We start from the raw sequence: 26,417 nt of genomic DNA on the forward strand, positions 1-26,417 counted from the left end.
TATTATGTATTAATATTAATACTGATATTAATTAATTATTAGTATGTTCAAATTTCATTAGCTTCCAGCTTGAAACCTTGTTGAGTGGAAGAGAAGGCCTTATGGCCTTAAATCTGCCAGGAAAAATAAAACTACCACTACTACTAACAGGCTCAGAAATCTAGTACAATTTTAATTTCATGGAACTCCAGTACCGACAAATATTGTCGATATTTGTTTCAGCTGCCAACATACTAGTTACAAAATCACTACTTTTTGTAGTATTTGTCAGTATCGAAATTCGAAACGAAGTTGGCAAAAGAAAATTCAACCTGCAAACTAGAAAATCACCACAATCCACTAGCATATGTAGTAATGGGAGGGAAATGGTTAGGTTTCACCCTTAGGGTATGAAGTAAGCTGACCCGGACTATACTTACGGAGTACTCTGTATATTTTCCCATGCAGTTAAGCAACACTGCTTGGGGCAGTTATACCTTTATATTTATAACAGTTCCTTCGATATCCCTATTTTTCTTCTTTTTCTACATATTACGAGACTTAGAATCCGGGACACTTTAGCAACCAATGTACACACAACTTGACTATAGAGTTCCTTGAACATAGTAGACAGACATACTGTGAATGTAAACAACGACGTCAATGTGCTACGTTATATTCTACTGTTAATAATACAATCTAGTGACGGTGGACGTTTACCAGCCAAGTTTTCATGTCTCTCGACGACGTTGAAGACGCTAGCATTATAGTGAACAACCATGTACATATTTACAACTAGTTCGAAAAAAATGTTCACCATGAATTGAAAATGTCTGATGGCCTGAGTTCGTTTCGTTGGGAGAGACGGAAGAATACTGTACCCCAAGGCATAGGTAAACAAAAATCAACGCGCCACTTCAGTCCATCTGTACAGTACGATTATTTAGTCCTGACAGTCGCCTGCGATCTGCGCCTGGATGAGGCGAGTCCATTTAGTTACGCCAAGGGGTGTTTGGGTTTCACTCGCTTCCCTTCGCAGCGATCGGATGTCATGCGTGCGGTATAGCGGTATGTTTCCAGTGCTGTACTGCATTCCTTTGCCGACTGCTTGTCCTTAGCTCTACTCCGGAGCTCTCCCCACTACTTTTATTACTTCCCCTCTTTCGCGTCGCTGAGCTGTCAGTACTAAATAATCGGTCTGTACTCCGTTGCACTGTAACTTCGCTTCATTCTTAAGTTGTCTCGGATCGTAAGCCTGCATATTACTAATATATCCCTTCCTATATCTCTTATTTTTATTGTGTAATAATGTAAATCGTGTTCATTTATCACTTAACGCCAATATATATGCCACTGTGTTGTTTTTTTTAATTATTAATCCTTTTTTGTGTATATTTTATTCAATTGTCTTTTTCTGGTTTATCTAATTATGTAAATCCTACTTAATTGTAATCTAATACTAATATGTATACTAATGTGTTTATTTTTATTTTTACTGTGTACATTTTTTTATTGAATTATCGGCTTCTGTTTTATGTGATTCGTATTTGTTCCTAACAACACTAATATGTATTCCTCTATGTTTATTTTTATTTTAAGAGGTAAATTTTTATGTAACTACCTCATTTGATCTCATTATGTACCTAAATTGTATCAGTATGTAATTACTTAATTCCGATCCAGTTTTATGTTCAACTTTGTAAGCAAATTTTAATCCTGGTTGAGTGTGAAAGGAGGCCTTAGGGCCTTAACTCTGCCAGGTTAAATAAAGCCATTATTATTATTACTATTATTATTATTATTATTATTATTATTATTGTTATAAACACCAGGCAATTCTTCTCCTTACAAACATATTTTATAGAGCTCAGTCAGTAAATTAAATATTAGACTGTGGTGAAGTCCCCGGGATAATACGGGTTTCGAATGCTGATCTAGGATTTAAGACTTGGGATTCAAAGCCCAGGATTTTATTTTCTACTCGCCTGAATCTGGTTCTTTCAGGTTGAATCAGGATATCCTTTCTATGAATATCAAATTCAAGAAGTCCACTGAGGTCTAGCGTCGGATTTGGACAATATCACATAGTCTATAGCAGGCCTGCACAAATGGGCTCATTGAGTGCGGCCGCTCCTTCGGAGCGGGAGAGCTGTCTAACAGCTAGCCGGTAAGGTACGTCGGAATGACGTAGGCCTGATATAGGTAGAGTATAGTCCACGCAGCTATCTGGTGTAATGTATCATCAGTAGCTATTTCATTTTGCTTATCTACGGCTACATAATGGAGGTATCTAAAATACTGAAAAGTGATCATCAGGCAAACTCTTTCAATGTTGCATGGCAAAATGTTTATTTATTCACAGCAGCTGTAGTCAATACTTATCTGCCACAAAAGTTTGAAAGAAAGAGGAAAACAGTATAATGCGTCATTACTAGTCCACACATACAGATACGATGGTTTTGTTGGTGAAGATCGCAGTAAAAAGGTTCAAGAGTTGAAAGTTGAATTATTACATGAGGTAGGATACGTTAGAATTTATTAATCTTCAACAATTTAAATATCTCTCTTCAGGGAAAAGCCAGCTCATTGTTGATATGTTGAATACATTACGGGATTTCATTCTTAAACTTAACACTTTTCGTAAGTCAGTTTCGGGAAGGTAATATGACTCATTGTCCAACGATAGAAACTGCTCGTGATGAAGTCATGTTACACGATTATGTGCAAATATTAGTTGAAATTCGAAATGAACTTAATTCTAGGTTCCAAGATATTGTCTTAATTGGAAAGAAGTTTAAAGTTATCTATAGTAATGTCACAAGAGGTCTGAAATTTACAGTATTTGGGAAATTTCAGACGTGGAGTGACATTTATTAGGACTTTTGCGTGAACAAAACAAAAATGTAAATAATATAGCCCTAAAATTAGCTCACAAAATGTTAATAATTTTATATTTATGAATACTTTACCTATTTTGACATTGTGAAGTCGAAATAGACGAATAACAATTACTGCAGTAAAAAAAAATTGAATGTTATTCAGTAATACCAATTGAGAAAAGCGAAATACAGGTTTAAATATGTTAATTACATATACTGCGCTTTTTTCTTGTTATTATAAGAGAAATACGTTTTCATTATCTGCTGAAATCATAATTTAATTTAAACATTTTATAGTATAATTACAAATAACCTGATTAATACATTAATTAAATGAACAATTGTTATGAAGAATTGTCATTTTTTTTAAATACAATGGATACGGAATTAAATGAAGATGTAGATGTGGAAGTAGAATTTCGCAATTCTATATTTAGTACAATGCACTCATGCTTATCGATCTATGTGAAAACAGTTGGTGACACCGACTAACAAAAGAACGACCATGCGATAAATTGATAGTGATAAATCGAACTGCAGAAATTATCGTGATGTATAACTGTGATTGGTTGTAATTCAAATGTTGATTATACCTCATTGGCCGAAAATGGAATGGCGTCATTATAAACGAAATAGTCATAATAAATTCCTTCAAAATCAGTTGAAGCAATATCATACGATTTACAGCTTGAACTTACTGATCGTCAATGTGGCCTAAAGGCTAAATACTGTTTGAATAATACCACCAGTCTGGTTACGTTTTAGCAATAATATCCATGTCTACACAAACTGGCTGTGAAATTGATTCCTATGTTTGATTCAAGAATTATATTTGTGAGCAACTATTTTCTATTATCAACTTTAATAAAGGCAGGCATCGAACATCTGTAACTGATGTTTCATTACGATCAGTACTGTTTCTTTCAGCTGCCAACAGATAAAATCCCGTTTTGATGCACTGATAAATAAAAATATAACAAAATTATATTGTATATTATTTAAATAGCTATAGAGCTTGTAGTATTTCTGTAAATAAATATTTCTTTATTAATTAGTGCCTAATAATAGTCGAAGATAGTTTTGTAAGCACTGAACGGGAATTCATTTCATGAACACTTATACTAGTACTTTTGTGTACATTTTATACGAGATCACCCTTCTTCCAGTTCACCCTTATACAGAGCGCAGCCAATATCTGCATTCCGCTCTCGAGCTGTGAGCCGACTCGGAGAGCGAAAATCTTGTGAAGGCCTGGTCTATAGGCTTATGAAGCTAGAAGGGAAAGTATTACATTCAAGAAATAACAAATGAATGACTTAAATAATTGAATTAATTAATAAGTGAAAGCGTGAATTTAATGAATTAATGTATGAATGAATGAGTGTCAATGTCCCAATTTAAATCTTGGTACAGAGGTAGAATATTTAGTACTAATTATTGGCCAAAAATGAGACAAAATCATTACCTATTTATTTCTGTAATAGATTATGAAATTATATTAACAAGTTCATTATTCATCGTTCTTATATTTTGTCAGTCAATGTATTGCGTTCTCTTTATTTAGCTTTGAGAAAATCTGTAATTCATTATGAAATAATTGGTTGAGGAGGCATTACGAAGTCTGAGCTCACTATAGTAAGATCTGCTTAAAGAAAGCTACGGATTATCAACTCAACGTGTTTACTTTCAGATTTAAATATATTGGAACTTATGCAATTATATAAAAGAAATTTACTCTTCCTGTTTCACAAACCAGTTTAGTATTTACGAGTATAAGGCTTATCCTCAGCCTTATAGCACAAGGCGAAATGCGTGTTTCCTTTACATGAAAGAAGGTGTTACATAATAAGTGTTAAAACATAGTTTTTATGGTATATGAATGAATAATATATTATTGCAAAGGATCTCTGAAATTTGTTAACTCAATATACATAGATTTTAGAAAGATATAATATATACTTCTAGAACAGTTTTCTAGTCTATATTAATTCTTTTGTTTTTGTTTTTTATTAATTATAATAAATAGTTTGCATTTTGCATTTTTGTGCAGTAATGCGCATAATATATTAGCGGATGGAACATTCTACGTTTCACCAAAACACTTCCATCATGTTTGTACTATACATACATATAATACATTGGAGTACGTCCAAGTTGCTTTTTTGTTTACTCTTATCGAAAACGAATCCATGTGGAAACGTAGTCGTGATTTGTGTAGTGATGATTTTAATCCTGAAACCATAATTTAGGTTATGAAGTTGCTGCTCATAATGCAGTCAAAGAAGTGTTTCCTAACTAACCATTTATGCCAGATATTGTACAGGAAGATACTTGACCCGTGACTTCGCTCTGAATATACCAGTCCTAATTTCGAAGTAGGAAAGTTCTTGAAATATATGTTTGGTTTAAAATATGTACCTCCATGCACCGTGGGGTTTGCGTTTGTTGAATTGCATAGCATTGCTCCTAATCATAATCAGTTAACGAGATTCCTGACTATGTACTTGAAAACTATATAAGTGAAGATGCTAAATTCTCTCCTAAATTGTGGGCCAGTGTACCAATAGATGAAATCAGAACAAATGGGGCGCAATTGATCCATCGTTATTTGAAATGACAATTTTACAAACCTCATCGCTCTATCCATAAATTTACGGAAGTGTTAAAGCAAATGCAGAGTAAAACATATCTTTCTTTCAACACAGAGCGTTATAACATAAAAACAAACAGACGTGACCAAGATAGTCATCGTGTTGGGACTGAAATATGGGGGAAATATCAAAGTGATGAATTATCGTCATTACTGGAGTATGTTAAAAAAATTCCACTTCGGTTCCAGCCCATCGTACTGAAGACAAACGGCATTCCGGGAAAATCACTGGACATTGTGCTTTAAAAGAAAGTTGTACATGTATTAATTTTATTTGAGAAGCTATTAATTTAGGGTGTTGAAATATTTTGTGCATTTGCAATCCGTCGTTTTGCGGGAAAGAAAATATGGAATTTTGCTTATTAGCAGTATCTATATGCTTAAAAGCAAGCCGCCGGAATCAAAAGAAATATAGTCGACATTCAACAAAGAAAATACACTTTTTTTTACAAATTAGGTATTAATGTAATTTTATTTTAGAGTTTATTTTCCATCCTCATAATTTAAATAACAATAGCAACACATGTGTACAAAAACATCTTATAATTATTCAATTTTCTCTGGGTACAAATTTAAATGCAAATCCTATTTTTGGTATCGTGCCAATTCCAACTTGTAAGCTTTCTCTTAATCCATTCACGCCTCCTTCCACCTCCAGAAAGCGGCATCTTCTCACCACTGTAGACAGTATAGTCTTCATTTCCAGAATGGCGTAATAGTAACCCACACATTTCCTGCGTCCGATTCCGAAAGGTAGATATGCGTAGGGATGTCTTCCGATGGTGTTCTCCGGAGAAAACCTGTCTGGATCGAAGCGATATGGATCCGGATAATAATCTGGATTCCAGTGGATAGCAGAGGCCAATATGAATATTAAAGTTCCGGTCGGTATTATTTGTCCATTTCCGAGGTCTACTTCGTCCACCGTTGTTCTAAACATTATTGAAGCTGGTGAAAACAGACGTAATGTCTCCTTTATCACCTGTGCATTGGAGAAAAATTGTTGTTATTAAAGAAGCACACGGTTTCTCTTATCTTCCACGTGTTTCGTACCATTTGAATTATTTATCACGTTACAAAAGTGTTATTGTTTGTAGATTATTTTCTTGATCTATCATTCAAAACATATACATAAATTGAATTTTGTTTAATAACATATTACGGTAGGACGTCAGATATTTGATAAATAAATATATAAGTAAACTGCACCATCAGCTCTTAAATTTAGTATAAACCTCATATAATTAAATGAACATTCAACAAAATAACTTCAGTGCATTGGTTCCCAATTATAAACGATTCTATCTGACTCTTTGGCACATCGATGGTGTTTTGGTAAAGAGAAATGTGTCCTAGAAATGACTTTTGGGATAAATGAAAATTCAGCTTTGAAACTTATTGTAAATAATTTTCTATACAAATGAAACACATCAGCTAGTAGGCCTATTATCATTTTTTTTTTCTAGCCAACTTGTAGAATTAAAATTTTGTGTTCATCTGAGGAAGAAAACAAGACAAAGTCGGGGTGAGCTCTGAAAGAAATGGGCCATGGACCTATTTTCCATTCCCCATAAATTTTCTGATAGTTTCCAAAAATAAATTGTTGACATAAATGCCGTGGCATAGCTTTCACACAATTCCCTGTTACATGAACGAGTTTACACGACTTCACCTTGCACTGCGAAAGGACACTTTACCTTTCAATGCACATACTTACAACTCTCAGCGCTTCTTCCGGCGGTCTTGACTTTCCCTTCGAACATTAGCGAGTTTACTCGACTCCACTTGCAATTTCAATGTGTAGACTTACAACTTCCGCGTTTCTTTTTCCGATCCTACAGTTCGGAGTTGCCCGATTCCCTCCCAAATGCCTAACCTCATTCCTTCCTGAAAAAGATACAGGTCTATTCCCTCCCATTTGAAATCAACTTCACGGAGGTTATGGGTCAATCCCCTCCCTCCCGTCTGAAATGGACACACACCTTCCCGTCCCACTTACAAACAGCTCAATAAGTTCAAATTAATATCACTTTTACTTATATTAACTTTCACTTATGGTGTGTTTAAAAATTATGTTTCCATTGTTTGTAAAATTAAAAAAAAAAAAAAAAGAAATAGCATTAACTTGCAGAAGTTAACTTCTTGATGTTAATAAGGTAAGGTAACATGAAAAACATGTTTATATATTATTCAAATAAATACATTTGGCATATTGCGACAGACAACTGCAGATACATACCCCTGAATAGGCAGTTCACCTTTATCAAAACTATTGATGAGGACTGAAGTTTGTTAATCTTGTTAATATTAAAAATCTTAGCCTTTGCGGGCTGTTTCATAGCAGAATTTATTTTTATCTTTGTGTCTATTTGCATTTCTGGCGTGAAAGCTTTCACAGGCATTAGTAGTTAGTTCCGTAGAAGCACATTATTTCATCCATATAACTGATGGAAATATTGAATATTCAGATATATAATTGTCACATAAGTAATCACAAAATGTAAGTAGTTTCTAAGAAGTTGGCATGTTAGGTATAAAATGTTCTACGAAACAGTCGCCTATCAAATTTGGGTCAAGCATGCTTAGCCCAAAGACACATCTTAAAAATTTTCCACCTTTGAACACTGTTCTTCAATGTCTTCTGAAAACTGCATTTAAATCCATTATATGCCACATAGTGGATTAGCGGACGAGGAAGTGGAAGAAAGCTATGACAAGATAGAAGAGATAGTTGAGAAGGAGAAGAAAGGAGCATGCGTAATCTTAATGGGCGACTAGAACGCATTTGTAGGAAAAGGACAATATGGAAGAACAGTTGGAAAATATGGATTGGGAAAAAGAAATGACAGAGGAGAATCTTTGTTAAGTTTCTGTAAAAGAAATGTAATGATTATTGGAAAAACGTTATTTCAACAACATAAATGAAGAAAATACGCATGGCCATCCCAAGGTACAAAAGGAGATACCAACAGACTTCTACTGGTACCCTACAGAAAAGATTCCGAAATTGCTTAAAAATGCAAAGACTCTACCAGGAGCGGATATTAACTTAGAAAGAGGAAGACAGATGACGAAGAAAATCTAAAGAACGAAGAGGACAGAAGAAAATTTGAAACAAATTTTCAAGAGAAAGCGGTTACATTAGAATCCACGTTTGAGAATAGTAATGAGTACTGGAATCATTTAAAAAGTTGTATACAGACAACATCAAAAGAAACAATAGGATACAGAGAAGGTGTGAGAATTAAGAAACCTTGGTTCACAGGAAAAATGTTGGAGAAGATGGAGATGAGAAAATGGAAAAATATCAACAAAGAAGAAGGTAGAAGAAACTACAGAACGAATTAAGAAGAGAAACTGATAAAGCAAAACAATACTGGATGAAAGAGAAATGTGAAGAAATAGAAGATCTAGAGAGAAAAGAAAGATATGATTTGAGGTGTGTAGTTGCAAGATCAGATACATCACTTTTTTTTTTATTTTCGAAAATGAGTTACTGCCCGTGTCTCACGTCCTGAACCGAGAGTTCCCTAGTGCTTATAACCACGCCTCTTAGGTCTGCTCGGAACGTCACGGGAGGTGCAATGTGGCGGCACGGCAGCATATTACATGTTCTGAAAACATTATCCTACGCCATCGCAGGGATCTTTACTGGTTATAATATTGGATACTCTAATCGTGGTTACCACTATCGCTATTATCTCTGATGGCGATTTCCTAAAATGTAAGTACACACTAGGCCACTCTTCGTTCAGTCTGGACAACTGCTGAATTACCATAGGGCAGCATTTCTCAAAGTATGTTCTGCGGTTCCGTGAGCCTTATGTGATTTTACTTGGTTATTTAACGACATTGTATCAACTACTAGGTTATTTTGCATCGATGGGATTGATGATAGCGAAATGGTATTTGGCGAGATGAAGTCGGGGATTCGCCAAAGATTACCTGACATTCGCCTTACGGTTGGGGAAAACCCAACCAGGTACTCAGCCCAAGCGGGAATCGGACCCGCGCCCGAGTGCAACTCTGGATCGATAGGCAAACGCCTTAGCCGACTGGACTGCTCCGGTGGCTATTTTATACTTAGTGGATATTATAAAAATATATAAATATTACGGAAGTATGAATCAATAATAACATGAAACCACCGATAATAATAATAATAATAATAATAATAATAATAATAATAATAATAATAATAATAATAATAGTCTAATAATAATAATAATAATCCAAGAATATGCATAATAATAATAATAATAATAATAATAATAATAATAATAATAATATGTTTAATGAACATCTAAAACGGAAAATACCCATAATATTTATCACTTTCATCACTGGATCCTCTGCGCATCTGTTCACTAAAACAAAATATCGAAAAGACAAAATGCAGAAGTACAATAGAAATGAGACTACAACTTTCCACCATAAAACCAGATTGCAGGCTTAAAAAGCAAATACATTCATCCCACTGAACAGAATTATTGAGATACTAGCTTTCACTTGTCTGTTAATTTAAACACTAATAAAATATTACAGGGATTCCGCAGTTACACTTTAGATTAAAAGGGGTTTCGCGGTGGAAAAAGTTTGAGAAACACTGCCATTGAGGAAAGAGTTTACGGATGTGTACACGTGATAACCGTAATCGCGATTAGGTCTATAATGTCTTGTAGAGACTGTAGTCTACAACTGGTATTAGTGTTTAGTTACAGGAATTGATGGGGCCATAATCTGTTTCGTGAGGGGACAGCCTATACATTCGCTTGTTAATGGCTGATCTTGCTCCATAGCTGACGAAAGGAATCCTGAAAAGGCCGATGTGTTGAACGTAGGGTAGTAGGCACATGCGGTACGCAGCTCCTCCTACCCTGTCCCTCTGCGTCTTGCCCCGCAAAGAAACAGCTCAGGAAGTGAGGCACGGGCAGTAATGTTATATTTCATATCTTCATATGATTCTACAACTGCTATAGCACTGTTATGCTCCAAAGCCACATACATCACATAGATTTGTATTATGAAATAACAATATTGGTTGCAAATCCTTGATTCTTTGCAAACGTTTTTTCTTCATACTGGAAAATGATGTTTTAGTGATGTATCAGATTTTGCAACTAAACCCCTCATTTAATGTAAAGCGACGTAAAATATTTGGACTTCACAAATAGCCTAAGAATAGGAAATCCATGTCGTTGATAAAGAACAACATCGGAAATGAAATAACAGACAAACAAGTAATACTAAACAGATGTACGAAATATGTAGCAGAGTTATATGAGACAAGGAATCGTCCAGATGACTTAGCTATAGAAGACGAAGAAGCCGTATCAAAAGACGAAAAAGAATGTTGTATTTTAAGCGAAGAAGTTGCACTAGGACTTAAGAAAATGGAAAATGGGAAAGCAAAAGGAGTTGATGGAAACCCCATAGAATTAATGAAATGCTTGCGTGAAGACAAGAAGGAAATTCTATGATTATGCAACGAAATTTATGAGAAAGGCGAATTGCCTGAAGATTTTACGGAGACAATGTTGGTTCCAATACCGAAGAAAAATAATGCCAATAAAAGTAAGGAGTTCAGGACTATCAATCTAATATCGCACTCGGCGAAGATTCTCTTGCGAATACTGAATCGACGTTTACATTCTAAGATGGAAGAACAGTTGGAAGAAGAGCAGTTTAGCTTCAGGAAGGGAAAAGGTACGAGAGATGCAAATGGACTGTTACAAACAATCGGCGAAAAATACCTAAAGAAGTGTATGTAGTATTTGTGGACATAGAAAAGGCTTTTGACAGAGTGGATTGGAATAAACTGACGGGTATCCTAAAGAAAATTGGTATGAATTGGAAAGAGAGAAGACTGTTCAGTAATCTTTATATGAAACAACGAGTAAAAGTCAAGAAAGGAGAAGATATGTCAGAAGGAAGTGAAATTGGGAGAGGAGTACGTCAAGGGTGTCCTTTATCACCTACCCTATTCAACATCTACTTGCAGGATATAGTAAAGAACTGCTTTCAGAATATGGAAGGAGTGATGGTAGGAGGCAGAAGAATAAAGTGCATAAGATTTGCTGATGATATGGCTTTGTTAGCAGAAGAGGAAATGGTACTAAAGGATATGCTACTGGAGCTACTGTAAATGACAGCTGTGAGCAGTATGGGATGAAGATAAATGCAAATAAGACGAAGACCATGTTCATGGGGAGAAAAGTACAGAAGATAAACTTACTAATTCTAAATAAGGGATTAGAGTAAGTGGACAGCTTCAAATATTTAGGGTGTATTATAAGCAGTAACATGAGCTGCTGCCAGGAAGTCAAAAGGAGGATAGCAATGGCGAAGGAAGTGTTAATAGATAAAGGAGCATCTTCTGCGGACCTCTGGAATAAGAACTAAGGACGAGACTAGTGAAGTGCTTTGTATGGAGTGTGGCATTGTATGGGCCAGAAACATGTTCATTACGACGAAGTGAAGGGAAGCTACTAGAAGCATTTGAAATGTGGATATGGAGAAGAATAGAATGTGTGAAGTGGACAGACAGAATAAGAAATGAAGCTGTGTTTAAAATAGTGGATGAAGAAAGAATGATGCTGAAACTGATCAGGAAGAGGAAAAGGAATTGGTTGGGTCACTGGTTGAGACGAAACTGCCTACTGAAGGATGCACTGGAAGGAATGGTGAACGGTAGAAGAGTTCGTGGTAGAAGAATATATCTGATGATAGACGATATTAAAATGCGGTATACGGATCATATGAGGAAAAGAAGAGGAAGGCAGAAGATAGGAAAGATTGGAGAAATCTGGGTTTGCAGTGAAAGAGCTGCCCTTGGGCAGAACACTAAATGAATGAATGCATGAATGAATGAATGAATATAAAATGAAGCCCTTTCCCTTCTCACTTAAAATTTTCGTTACCTCAGTCATAGTAGTAATACAGTCACGAAGCTTGAGTTGTGTGGGTGCTAGGAACAATAGACTGTGCAGGTACTATTTCGCATTGTCTGTAATGAGGCGATATTAGCGATCCTAGTGGTTAGCAACTATCTATGGATGCATATTTACTACGTATTGAGATTCGTGACTATATATACTAGACTGTGGTAGTACCCTAACTAACCCCATGCAACCACATAACAACTGTTACACTACATGTGAATACCGCTACAAAGCACGCACATAGGCCTAACTAATGTGCTAGAAGTGAACAGCGCATACAGAAACAAAATAAATCACAGTGCGTTCTCAAAATAATATTACTGCGTGTACACTAATCAGGAAGGAAGAGGGCTACTTGTTTTTCTAAATAAAATTTAGCCGGGAGGGAATGGGATATGATTATCTTAGGATTTTAATCAATCGGGAAGGAATTGGACTGTCGAAATTGACCGCGGAAGGTAACTCACCCATAGCCGTGCAGTCAGTTACTCCACCAACTCTCCCTCCCCCCTTTATGTGGTAACTATTAGGTTACATCCATTTTTGGCATTTTCCTCTTCAAAATTATCTGGAGCTCCTTCAATGGAGCAGCGAAACTCAGAATGAGACAAGTGAACCTCACATATTCAGTTTTTTCAGCTCCGAATTCCCTTGCAATGACTTCGTACTCTTGAAGTTTCTCCTCCCATTTACTCCCCTCTAATTCATTCATTCATTCATTCATTCATTCATTCATTCATTCAGCCACCCGCGTGGCTCAGTCGGCTAAGGCGCTTGCCTGCCAGAAAGTTACGCTCGGGCGCGGGTTCGATCGGGCTGATTACCTGCTTTGGTTTTTCCGAGGTTTTCCCCAACCGTAATGTGAATGCAAGATGATCTATGGCGAATCCCCGGCCTCATCTCGCCAAATATCATCTCGCTATCACCAATCTCATCGACGCTAAATAACATAGTAGTTGATACAGCGTCGTTAAATAACGAACTAAAATAGAAATAAATTCATTCATTCATTCAGAACAAAACTCTATTTGCACAAATTTGACTTAATCACCTTTACCCGAACACCATCGATATATCCCTGTAAAACGTTACCATAAAATTCTTTACTATTTTCCGAATTACCAAAAAGGTGACTCATCAACTTCCTCATATCATTAGCTTTCTTTTTTCTCACATGATTAACTCATAGAAGTTAGAGTGCTTATGTTATTACAGGAGCACTAGTCTTTTCCGGTTTAAGCACGTCAGCTTCAATGGAGAAGCATAGATTGTATTTTGTATGTAAAACTTGACATGATTCTTAGACGTCTTTATATTCCTGTATAATAGTTATTGCTGTGAATATTATATCAAAGCTTTTGGGAAACATTGGAAAACATATGATATAATATTGTCCTACAATTTCTTAATATTTTAATGGCAGAATATCAGATTCGTGTTTCCTCAGTTCTTGCTTCTCCGTAACAAATACACGATCCGGAGGCATATATATGACAACGAATAAGGAAAAAGAATGTCATATTTCAAACTGTAGAAACTTCTAGATAACCAGTAAGTATAGCCAGCACTCAAATATTTTCATTTTGAGAGCCACATGAATCTGAAAACCACCTGAGAGTAACAGAGAGAAATGAAAATGTTCAGTTCTGTGACAAATTTAGACATTTAGACCCTCGTTTGAACAACAAATACTGATATTTTCATAATGATGATAGTATTTGACCGATAAGCAGAAATAACTATAAGTATGAGTATATATGGACCGTCTATTTGCTTATCAAATACAGGGACATCATTTTATTTTTACTTGCATTTTTATTGTACCTGCATTTCTGAATGTACTTCACTCCCACCCCTTCACTAATGTCCTTGCTCCCGTCAGACACACAAACTTACGGCCGCTGTTGCGTTCGAAGTCTTCAAGCAGTGAAGTAAACACTGCAGTGTATAGTGTGTTTCAGAAATATGGTTGCGTTTTCTATAGAAGAAAGAACCTATATTAATAATATCGTACTAAAAAATTATATTGAAGAAACGATAAATTCAATTTCAGAGAATATACTTCAAAATGTTTTTAATAATATGCGTAAAGAATTGAAGCCTGCATTGTAATGAACAGCAACCAATTTCAGCAACTTGTTTAAAAATTCAGATTAGCTTATTTTGAATTGAGGTGGCTAGAAGCAAAGGAATGCTAGTGACATTTGTAATAACATGAGTTAAGTGCATCCGGTGTAAGCTAAAGTATCTAAAATTTTAGTGGCAAAGGGATATTTTAATCGCATCACAGATTAAAATTTAAATAAAAATTTCACCGGTTTTACGAAAGCTTAAATATTTAAACCCCATTTTCTCAAAAGTAACTTAAGTGCACTTACAGCCCTTTACTTATGACCCCCTCAATTTAAATTCTCTATATTGTATGTTAACATCAATAATTAATATGCTAAATAAAGTAGACATTACATAACGAACATAGCCGCCTGAAAAGTTGAGTTTTTAGAAAAAAATGTTACTACTCTACTGTATTTTGATAAATTCCGTAAAAGTGATGATAAAACTGAAAATCGTAATATCGTATTTCCCTACAACATAAATGGATGCACTACTTTTCTCTCCTCCTATACCTAGTAAAATGATTGGTTTACATATTGCACTAGTTACATCAAACTCCTGTAATGGAAGGGGGCAACAGTGTTTCCGAGTATAGCCAGGTTAATGTTAAAAATGTTGGTAAAAATAAAGTGATGTCCCTGTAGTAATATAGTGTTAATTACTATATAACATTTTTATTATGATTAATGTTTTCAGCATTAAATCCCATCATCAGATCATTCATTTCACTCATTGGAACATGCTTAATACATGGAACAACATATAGTAGGAAAAATTATACAGTGTAGACACAATCATTATGAATTATTCAATGTATGGCTGTAATTATTACTGTTAATTGTGTTGAACACATCATGTGAGGCTGTTTAAGATAAACCATTTTCCATCGAAACCTGCAAATCTAAAAATTTGGCAATTGTTGAGTTTTGTTAAACAGTCCTATTGGAAATCAAGAAATCATAATTAACAAACCTGATCTAGATAAGTCATATGTAGAAGGTCCTCATTGGTTACAGGACGCAAAAAGTCCTCTCCAAACACACTTTTCTGCTCATCCACAACTTTCTCTTGTATATCCTGATGTTCACAAAACAGAGATAATGCAGAACAACACGCAGTTGCAGTGGTTTCCGTTCCAGCAGCAATAGCTGAAGCGAGTTCACCAATTATATCATCTGTATTGAATTCGGGATTCCGTAGAAGAGAATCTATAAGTCTTCCATTCTGTCTCAGGTAGCTCTCGACATCTACCCCAGCTGTGAACATCTTGTCGTAAAAGACTCTCCTTTCATATATTACCTTCTTGATTATATTATGGGCGTTATTTATGGCAACCTCATGTTTTCGTCCTATTTCTGATCTTTTAAATATGAAGTCTGCTAACAACCATGGTTTTCTTATTCTTTTCACCTGTGTATCTAGTATAAAATTTAAATACTCAAAAAACAATTTTTCATCATTTTTCTGGAACTCTGAGTTAAATGAGCAGCTTGTTTCAAATAATGTATCACCAGTGCATTGAAGAAAATAGTTCTGTATGTCTTGAAACGACCCATCGGCTAGTTGGTGTAATCTATTTGATAAAATTTCAGCATTTTTAGAAAAAACATTTACGAAAGAAACCACGAAGTTAGTATGAAATTCGGTGTTTAAAGTTTTTCTGTGTTTCTTCCACTGTTCTCCATCGATTGCTAGGAGCCCGGTTCTGAAAGCAGGCTCAAATACTTTTCTCGTCAGGCGGTTAGGATATCTATGGCACAATGGGTCGTGTTTTACAATTTTCCGGATATGTTCGGCATTTGATGTCATAACTAAAGGTTGTAATAGAATCCAGGTGGCCACAAGAGAACCGTACTTGTCAAATTGTGCGTTCAACAATCGGAAAATATCGCAGTTATTGCTAGAAACACCAACAAGGTACAGTTTCATGAGTGAGAATAGAGATGGACCTGGTAGTTTTGACATCAAGAACAATTCTCGTCTTTTACTCCAAAGGAGTTTACCTATTATTAAAGCAAATATGAGATATAAGAAAATCAATCCGGTTTCCATTGTAGTTCAACAGCGAAGGTACAACTAATATATGTCACTCCAGTACCTAAAAGAGAGAAACGGTTTATAGTGAGAGGAATAGATACACAACATTTTATGAAGACATGGGTGATATAATAATTTTATATGACAACTAAATATGTAAGCCCATTTAAAAATATGACTGTAATAAGTGATGCATCGACAAAAAGGAAAAAGAATAACAAAAAATGAAATGGTTTTCTGAATTAAAATGAATAAATTAAATGTCATATTTTAAGCAAGTAAATGTGAACGAATCTGGAAATTTTCGTCATGAAGACAAAACAAAAAAAATTATGTAGTGTTAAAATATTCAGCTCGCAAAGGCAAACATTTCTGAACTACAGTGAAAATCTTTTAAAACTGACGGTTCTGAAGTCTGCCGCTTACCAGCGAGACCCCCTCGCAACCACCGGCATCTGCCTCCGTGAACCCACCGCACTTCAGAGGCAATCCTTCATATACAGAGCGTTCGCCTACGGGTGGGGCCAGGAAAGCGGCATGTGCTGTACGCCGCTTTGTGCACGCAGTTGTTGAGACACGCTCGACAATCAAGGTCGACAAGTTATCAGTTGTGAGCCAGCTGTTGCAGTGTTTTTACGTAGTTTCTTGACACAGTTGCTTAAAATTTGTTAACAATGCAAAACGCAAAATTCACGCTTGAACATAGAGTTTTTATGTATGATGCATAAGTGAAAACAGAGTCATGTAGAGAGGTGCGTAGGCAATTTGAAGTGCCCCAATTCCGGGTAGAGAAACTGTTAGACGTCTTGTTAACAAATTAAGGACAACAGGGTCGCTAAATGCTACAATTCCTAAGCTAAAACGAAGATTATTGACGGAAGAAAAAATTAATGGAATCAGTGCATCAATTACACACTTTCCTAACAAATCTCTAAGACGTGTTTCACAGGAAGTGAATGTTTCAAAAACATCAGTCTTTACTACTGCTGAATTTTAAAATTAAAACCCTACAGAGTAGGGGAGGCTAGGGCAAAGTGGAATGGATTTTGATATCATCTAATGCTGTCTTCGTGTTTAGTTGTATCACAAAGTTGTTATACACAAACTAAACGTTATACATCTGTCAACATTTAAACACAAAATAATCTTATAATGAATGAAGACAACAAAGTAATTAGAAAAAAATAAGAGCACCCTTTAATTTTCCACTTTACCCTCACCAAGAGGGCATAGTGGAAACTCGGAGAGGGCAAAGTGGAAATTAATAACACACTATATAAATGAATATATTGTTTAAGATACGTAAAACATAAAATAATTGTCCAAATTTAAAACATTTTCAAGCACTGCAGTTGTCACATAGGCTAGCCTACATAGTCTGGAGATTAATATCAGCACAAAGTTAATGAGTCCAGTCTTTGCATTTACAACACATGATCTAGTCTTCCAATGGTGGGTCAGAATATTGCTCTCCACAGCCCAATCAGAAAACATCTTGCTAACTAGGCATGTGGTTTAGTGTACTGGCGGCATCGTCTTACCGGCCTTCGTTTTCACTCCTTTGCCGCCAGGTTTCCCATCTGCTTCTCGCGGACTGCCTTCTTAAATGGAAATGTCAGTATTTCAGTTTTCTGACAACGTCGTTTTCGGCTTGTTTCACCAGTCTGAAACAGTACGCCTAGACTTACTTTGGGGAGTGGAGCAATATCTTCTGGTGTCACATGAGGCTGCACATTCGATGTTCCACACTTTACTGGGTTGAAGGGCATCTATCTGTGTATTCTCCTGCTTTATTGGGAGACCTATCTTCTCAAAGAATAGCTTATCAATGGAACTACTAGGTTGTACTGGCAATAATGGACAGAAGATGGAGCAAAATCATCTTCTGTGAATATGTTGCGTCCATGTGGAAAAATTTCAGTCCTTGAGAATCCGATAGTGATTTTCGGAAGCACGAACGATTTGTCAAAGTCTTCACGGATCAGACCTGGCACATCTTATTCACCGATGTGTCTTCCTGGATAGTTCTTCTGGAATTTGTCTACTGCAACTTCAAAATGCGTCTTGAATGGCTTGTGAGCTGCAACATCGACAGGATGCAGCTTGTGTGTTGTGTGTCAAGGAACCGACAAGATTATGATCCCAATTTCTGAAGCGAATTCAAGAGCTTGCAATGACTGGTGAGAAGTATGATCGTCAAGAACCAACAACACTGGCTTTTCTTTGTTAGGTCTGACAATTTCTGCAAAAGTTTCAGCCAGTGCAAAAAATTATCTGCATTGATCCAGCCAGACTCAGAGCACCACTTGAAGCAGGATTGCTGGGTAACTTTCGGCGTTGGACCTCACACTCGTTTCTCCATCATTAATTTACATATCAATGATATCATCATTATTGATACCATATCCCGGGTTCAGTTCATGGTGCAGTGTGCTGTACTTGTACAATACGGCCGTTCGGCAACCCAATCATTCACGGAATAGGAGTGGTAAGCACAATAAGCCTCAGGCTGCAGTGTAAGCCTTCGGGTCCCTCCTACGTAGAACAGGAAAAAAACGTAAACTATAAGCCAGATGCATTAACTATCTTGCAATTGCATATTAGGAGGAAATCCAGAATCTATGAGTGAATTTCAAACTACATGGGCAAAGTGGAAAGTTCACTCTTTCAGTTTCCACTTTGCCCTCCACGTGAGTTGCAGGTCAGATGTGGTTGTATCTTGCCACATAAATTTTTAGAAAAAAATTAGCCATCACAACTTCTTCCCAACTCTTGTAACTGTGCTTTAAACATTAATAATAAAATCAAATGTTATATATATATGGCGATGCCTACAAATTACTTACCATAAACAAATAATTTCTTGCAGCTCGTTTTATTGTAATCACAATTCCACCATGTACAGCGATACTAGCGCTGTGCGGTCAAGTAGAAACATACATACTACCATAAGCTTTGAATATTATACTGAATAGTGCTGCTCTCTGTTGTTGTAAGAGCATAACAACGATTTTCCACTTTGCCCTTGGCTCCCCTAAGTATCGTGCATGAATTACGGCCTAGAGACGATTAAAAAACGAGTTCAGTTTTGTAACTGAATTTTACAAAGCATTGTGGACGGTATGGTGGATACACAATTAATAATTTTGTTCTGATGAGACGTGGTTTCATTTACGAGGTCATGTTGCTTCACAGAACAATAGGTATTGGAGTACAGAGAATCCCCATTTAATTCATGAGGTTCCATTGCATGACGAAAAGATTGGCGTTTGGTGTGCTGTTACAGGGAAGCAAATATATTGCGTCCATTTTCTTTCAGGATACAGTAAATGCACAAAGATATCGCACTCTAGTACTCGCGCCATTTTTCCACATTTTATCAGATGATGAGAAACTCAATGGATATTTCCAACAAGATTCAGCAACAGCCCATACAGCTCATGAATCCATGAACGATATAAGTGACGTTTTTGGACTTATGGCCACCACGTTCCTCCGACCTTACAGTGTGCGATTTTTATTTGTGGGAAACTCTAAAAAATAATGTAGCCTATATAGAAATAATTCTCACAGCATAGAAGAATTGAAGGCGAATATAACAAGAGAGGTTAGAAAAATTACCGAAGACGAATTTATTCGTGTGAATGCTAATTTTATTAAAAGATGCCAGAAATGTGTGGATTTAGATGGGCATCACTTCCAACATCGCCTATAACAAGGTTAGTACTACGTACAAAAATTCTCGTGTGCATACTATTAGTATAAAAAGTGGAAGCTTATGGATAGACGATTCCCCCAAGCGACACCGCAGGCAGGCCGCTTTCCTGGCCCCACCCGTAGGCGAACGCTCTGTATATCTCTGTATATCTCGAGCTGTCTCGAATAGTGGGCAGAGCACTCGTGAGTCATGCATCATTCGAGGCAGTGCAGTAGTGTGTTGTATTGTGCAATGGTTAGATATCCACTGCGTCATTGTATATATATTTTGCAGACGAGCTTGAAGTGCAAGAAATTGTGCGGTAGAAATAGGCAAAACTTAAGGCAAACAGCAAACTTCCTAACATCTCATTTCCATCACGAAGAACAATATTAGATTAAATCCTAGTGAATACGATTGGCGAAACACATTCTGTGACTGATCGCTGAAAGGAATAAACACGCCATGTGCTGACAGAAGAAAAACTCGATGAGACAGGAGCATTAAAGCAGCGCAATTGGTGCTTCATAAGAAGATGTACATTGTGCATCACACAAAATAGCCAACACTGTCAGTATTTTTTTTTGAGAAGGATGAATACCGAATAAATAAATAAATAAATAAATAAATAAATAAATAAATAAATAAATAAATAAATAAATACTAATAATAAATCTGTAGCCGAAATTTTTCTGGTAATTTTCGATTTTCCAAAAATAATTGGTCCTAACATATATATAATTAACCACCCTGAAACCGAAAATCGCTTTTTTGAAAATTTTGTTTGTATGTCTGTCTGTATGTTTGTTACCTTTTCACGCGATAATAGTTGAACCGATTTATATGAAAATTGGAATATAAATTACGTTCGTTCTAATTTAGATTTTAGGCTATATGGCATTCAAAATACTTTATTTAAAAAGGGGGTTATAAGAGGGCCTGAATTAAATAAATCGAAATATCTCGCTTATTATTGATTTTTGTGAAAATTGTTACACAACAAACGTTTCTTTAAACATTATTTCCGATAAGTTTTAGTCTTTACAAAAATTTGATAGGACTGATATTTAATGAGATAAATGAGTTTTAAAATTAAACTAACCCCATTTAAGACGGTGAAATGAAATAACAAATGACTTCGTCTATAAGGGGGCTTGGACAACAACAATCGAAAAAGGGGCCTAGGACAGCAACAATCGAAAGCTATTAAACTTAGCCTACAGACAATGTTTCTGTGTTTGTATGAAGTAATATCGGAAGCTAAATTAACCGATTTGTATAATTAATTATTATTTCACCATTGGAAAGTGTAGTTTCTCTAGATGGACATACTGCTATAATGTTATTACAATAACTTCTTAGTAAATCGAGGACAGGTAAGATTAAAATAGCTTCCTATGCACAGAAAATCTGATATACTTTTTTTGTACATTAGTTTTCTGTATTTCTTAAAATAATAACTATGCTCAATCGAATCGTGCTAAAATACATAAAATAGACTATATATGCAATAAATTCAATGCAAAAAAATTGGGTAATGAGCCAAGCAGATTATGTTGCGCTGTTGTAAAAGTTGTTGCTTCTGAGATTCAAGAGCCCCCACAACAAATTAGAAACTTTCTTATCGGAGTACATCCGTTATCAACGCACTTTTTATGTACTGTAATATAATATAATATAATATAATATAATATAATATAATATAATATAATATAATATAATATAATATAATATAATATAATACAAATATAATATATACTAATAATAAATATGTAGCCGAAAATTTTCTGGTAATTTTCGCTTTTCCAAAAATAATTGGTGTTAACATGTATAATTATTCATCCTGAGACCGAAAATCGCTTTTTTGACATTCTTGTTTGTATGTCTGTCTGTCTGTCTGGATATTTGTTACCTTTTCACGCGATAATGGCTGAACGGATTTCGATGAAAATTGAAATATAAATTAAGTTAGTTGTAATTTAGATTTTAGGCTATATGGCATTCAAATTACTTCATTTAACGGGGCCTAAATTAAATCGAAATATCTCGCTTATTTTTGCTTTTTTGTGAAAAATGTTACATAACAAAAGTTTCTTTAAAAATGATTTCCGATAAGTTTTATTCTATGCAAAATTTGGTAGGTCTGATAGACTTTTAAAATAACAATACCATACGTTTTCACCGCCGCCTCAGATTGTAGCGTTGTTGTTCCTGCAGTAATTCCCATGTGCAAAATATAAAATTTTTGAGTAGGAAGAAAAAACGCATTTATTCATTCCATGGCAATGGTACATAGGAGATCGTGAATTCTTACATTTTCGAAAGAAGGAAATATAATTACATATCACTGTTTATGCTGTATCACTATTTTATTTGAAAGTTTCAGAACCATAGTGGGCCAAGCGCCCTCTCTGGACCAAAATGATCGCAATTTAATTATTTAAATAAAATTTCAATTAAGTAACATATTAAACGATTTATCCTTCTAACAAGCATGAATGTTCCCTGGATCAAACGTCCTATTTTAATTATGTAATTACTTTATATTTATTTCTAACAGGTGCAGCGGAGCGCACGGGTACGGCTAGTAAATAAATAAATGAGTGAGTGAGTGAGTGAGTGAGTGAGTGAGTGAGTGAGTGAGTGAGTGAGTGAGTGAGTGAGTGAGTGAGTGAGTGAGTGAGTGAGTGAGTGAGTGAGTGAGTGAGTGAGTGAGTAAAGAATGAATAAGCTGCTGACTTCCGAACCAAAAATTTTAAAAGATTCTCAAAGTATAAATTCACGATGTTCAAAAATGTGTCGCTATTGGTGACGACGACGATAATAAAATTATGATGATGAGTTATAATTATAATGTTGTTCTTAATATTACTAAGCTGATTCGAGTGCAGTAGTTTTAACAAAGATTATAGAGGTGATGATAATGATGATGATGATGATTATTATTATTATTATTATTATTATTATTATTATTATTATTATTATTATTATTATTAAAGTAGAAAAAAGGTTTCAATTAACTAAGGAATGCAGAACCTTGTTTTAAAAAAACAAACAACTGTGACCTTGCTTCAGAAAATGTTAATAGGCCTATCTGTATATTAATTATAATTAATTAGATAATTATCTATGCGAAGCATAGCCTGTTTTTGCTCTGAACATACTCATCTATATCTGGTTCAATATTTTGTACTCTCCGTCTGAAATCTGTATCAGTATCGTGGCGATTTCTACGCTTGTTCTCCATATAACTAGATTTCGAAGTGTCTTTCCATAAAGATATCGACAGTCCATTTCAAAAGGGGAAATAAGTCAAAATTTAAATTTTTGAAAAACATGAATTTTGAAGTTTCATGTTGATATGAAAAATCCAATTAACGCACTCTAATTTGAAACTTATAGTACATATAAAACATCATTAACAGAATTTGGAGTAATTTCAAAGATTCCTTGATTTTTCACAGAAACATAAAGCTTTGAAAATGCAGGTTTCTCAAAATTTTAAATTTTGAGTTGTTTCCCTTTTGAACTGGGCCGTCGATATGTGGAATAAAACTGAACTACATACCGGTAACTTATTTTAATTTTGTTTTACATAAATTCTTATAATCATTCAGAATTGTTCCAATTTACAATAGTCTACGTCATTTTTAACCCTCCGCTGGTACCATGGATAGTATGGATAGTATAGCATTCATTGGTAACAGGGGTTGCATACCACCATGTAACATGCAAATGAACAAATACTGTAGATATAGTTATTTAATTAAACCATTTTTACTATTAAGTTATGCTTTTCCTATATACAAAAATAACGTATCTATAATGAAAACACATAATGATATAGTTTTAAGGTACCGAAAAACAGTGTATAGAAATATTATTATTTTGCTTTGAACTACCTGTCTTCACTTTTATGTTCTTTTCTCGAGGGCAAAAATAACATTTAGACTACCTATTTAGCTTGATGGGTTTGAGATTCCTGCCTCATTTCATCCCTACCATCATGATACGTTCGCAAAGAGCTCACGGACAAATTCTTGTCTAAATATCGTTTCAGGTGAGGAGATACAAGTAAGAAAGCCATGTTCTTAAAAAAAATTTCCTTCCTTTCATGTTTCGTTGTTCTTAGACCTTGAAAGTTAGAATTCCCATACAGAAACTTGTTGCTAGGGAAACCATTCTTCATAACATAAAACCAAAGTCTAGTATATACAGTCACGAAGCTTAATACGTAGTAAATATGCATCCATAGATAGTTGCTAATCACTAGGATCGCTAATATAGTCTACTAGTGGCTTGTGCAGCAAATTCTGCAAACTAAGTTCATTAGACGTTCAAATAAACATTTCTCAGATTTATTTTCAATGAAGAATACCAGACATTCTGAAAGTTATTTGCTTCCATAATAATGAAAGATACTCTCCCTCGAGCCAATACTGAAGGGAACCACGCATATAAATATCTACACCACACCGCCGTTAAATATATGAAAAAGTCCCAACCCCACTTGATTAATACTGTAACTATAAAAATATTTGATTTTTAATAATATTATTATCTTACGTGCGTTTTATAGCTTTCAGTAATATATACTATATAGCTGCCACTCAGTAAAATATAGACATCAAAATCTAATATAAGTTATTCTCTACATTTACTTATATAACCCCAAAACGTTTCACTTTCATATCATCAATATAGCATTAATATGTATAATTAATGAAAAGTAGTCGCATCATGGCATTAACTACAATAATATTTCATTTCTAATGGTAATAATGTCATCAAACCACCTCACGTTTTGTAGTTTTTAATGTCCAATACACAGCTGTGCCCAAAAAATTACACACCACAGAATCGAACCTGTAAATTATTTTAATATGTTAAGTTTTTAATAACCAATTTAATTTGAGCTCTAAATATATCAGCATTCTTGCAGATCATGGCCTTCGTGTAATATTGTTTACTGTAGTGTGTGTTTTGTTTTATTCTGAAATGCAATTAGCTAGTTCTCAAGACTGACGACAGATGGATTTTGGAAAATAGGAAAATGATGTTGAAAAATTGACATTTCACTGCAAACTATCATTTTTCTGAAAAACTTTGAGTTCCAAGCTTCAAAATGAGGGGTCATTTATTAAAATCCGTTCAGCCGTTTTCCCGTAATTTTCATTACCAGTTCAAATTATATAGATTTACAGACAACGCGAAATAGTATCGGCACAGTCTATTGTTTCTAGCACTCTCACAACTCAACCTTCGTGACTGTTTATACTAGACTGTGATAAAACTATACTGAAATTTGCTCATAACAACTCACTTATTCTTACTTAGTTACTATTACATTGCAGTTCTGCGAAGTCTTTGGAATAATATTGCTCTAAATTTTCATTGCAAAATATGTTATATTTGAAATTGTACAAATATGATCTTGCAAAGGAATGCTGTACAATACACGTTTGAGAAGTGGATTACAAAAGCTCTGCTCGTTTTTTCAAACTTTTCCTCGATTTTAAAAAAAGCACTTCCCAATCTTGTATCGTAATATACTGTATCTAATGTTATTTGTTTAAATTTTAGAGGAATATAATTACATCGTGTTACTTACGTACAGTTTCTATATGCAGGATAAATTACAGTTTATTTCCTTTGTCTTATATGATTCGTGCAGTTTTTATGGAGTAATTGCTTCAGAAAAAAGACACTTGCATAAGTATGCAGTTTATATAGTGAGTGCAATGTGACTAATGCACTCTGGATAAGTGTGCATTCCTAGACAATGAATATTAATGAGGGAAATTATATACGGAACTGAAATATTTAAACTAAGAGGTTAATAATCTGTATGTTGCTGGTATAAGCAGTTGATCAGCTCGGCTGTTCTTTTCTGAGTGTTGGTTATCTGTTAATTTGAGTTTCCTTATACATTGATAATCCGTATTCCATGACTTGTGTGTTTCAGTCCTTTTGTAATTCTTCTCGTTTTCGGAACTCATTTTCCTTTCATTCATAATTAATCACTGCTTCTATTTTTACCATCCGATCAGTTTTCTCCTTGATAGTTCCTGCTATTTTCATATCCTTTTATACCCTATAAAATTTTTATACCCCACACT

At 34.9% G+C, this 26,417-nt stretch overlaps 1 protein-coding gene across 1 annotated transcript; it reads right to left on the bottom strand.

The window, feature by feature from the left end:
- Positions 1-5,961: 5,961 nt before the first annotated feature.
- Positions 5,962-25,988, bottom strand: LOC138694625 (cytochrome P450 4C1-like). Its single transcript, XM_069818542.1, has 3 exons — positions 25,914-25,988; positions 15,537-16,662; positions 5,962-6,490 (listed from the first exon to the last, which is right to left on the bottom strand). The coding sequence occupies exons 2-3, from the start codon at positions 16,614-16,616 to the stop codon at positions 6,059-6,061; spliced, it is 1,512 nt and encodes a 503-aa protein (XP_069674643.1). The 5' UTR covers positions 16,617-16,662; positions 25,914-25,988; the 3' UTR covers positions 5,962-6,058.
- Positions 25,989-26,417: the final 429 nt, after the last annotated feature.

This window comes from Periplaneta americana, chromosome 2 (genome assembly GCF_040183065.1).
Source record: "Periplaneta americana isolate PAMFEO1 chromosome 2, P.americana_PAMFEO1_priV1, whole genome shotgun sequence".
In the NCBI taxonomy this organism is placed as follows: domain Eukaryota; kingdom Metazoa; phylum Arthropoda; class Insecta; order Blattodea; family Blattidae; genus Periplaneta; species Periplaneta americana.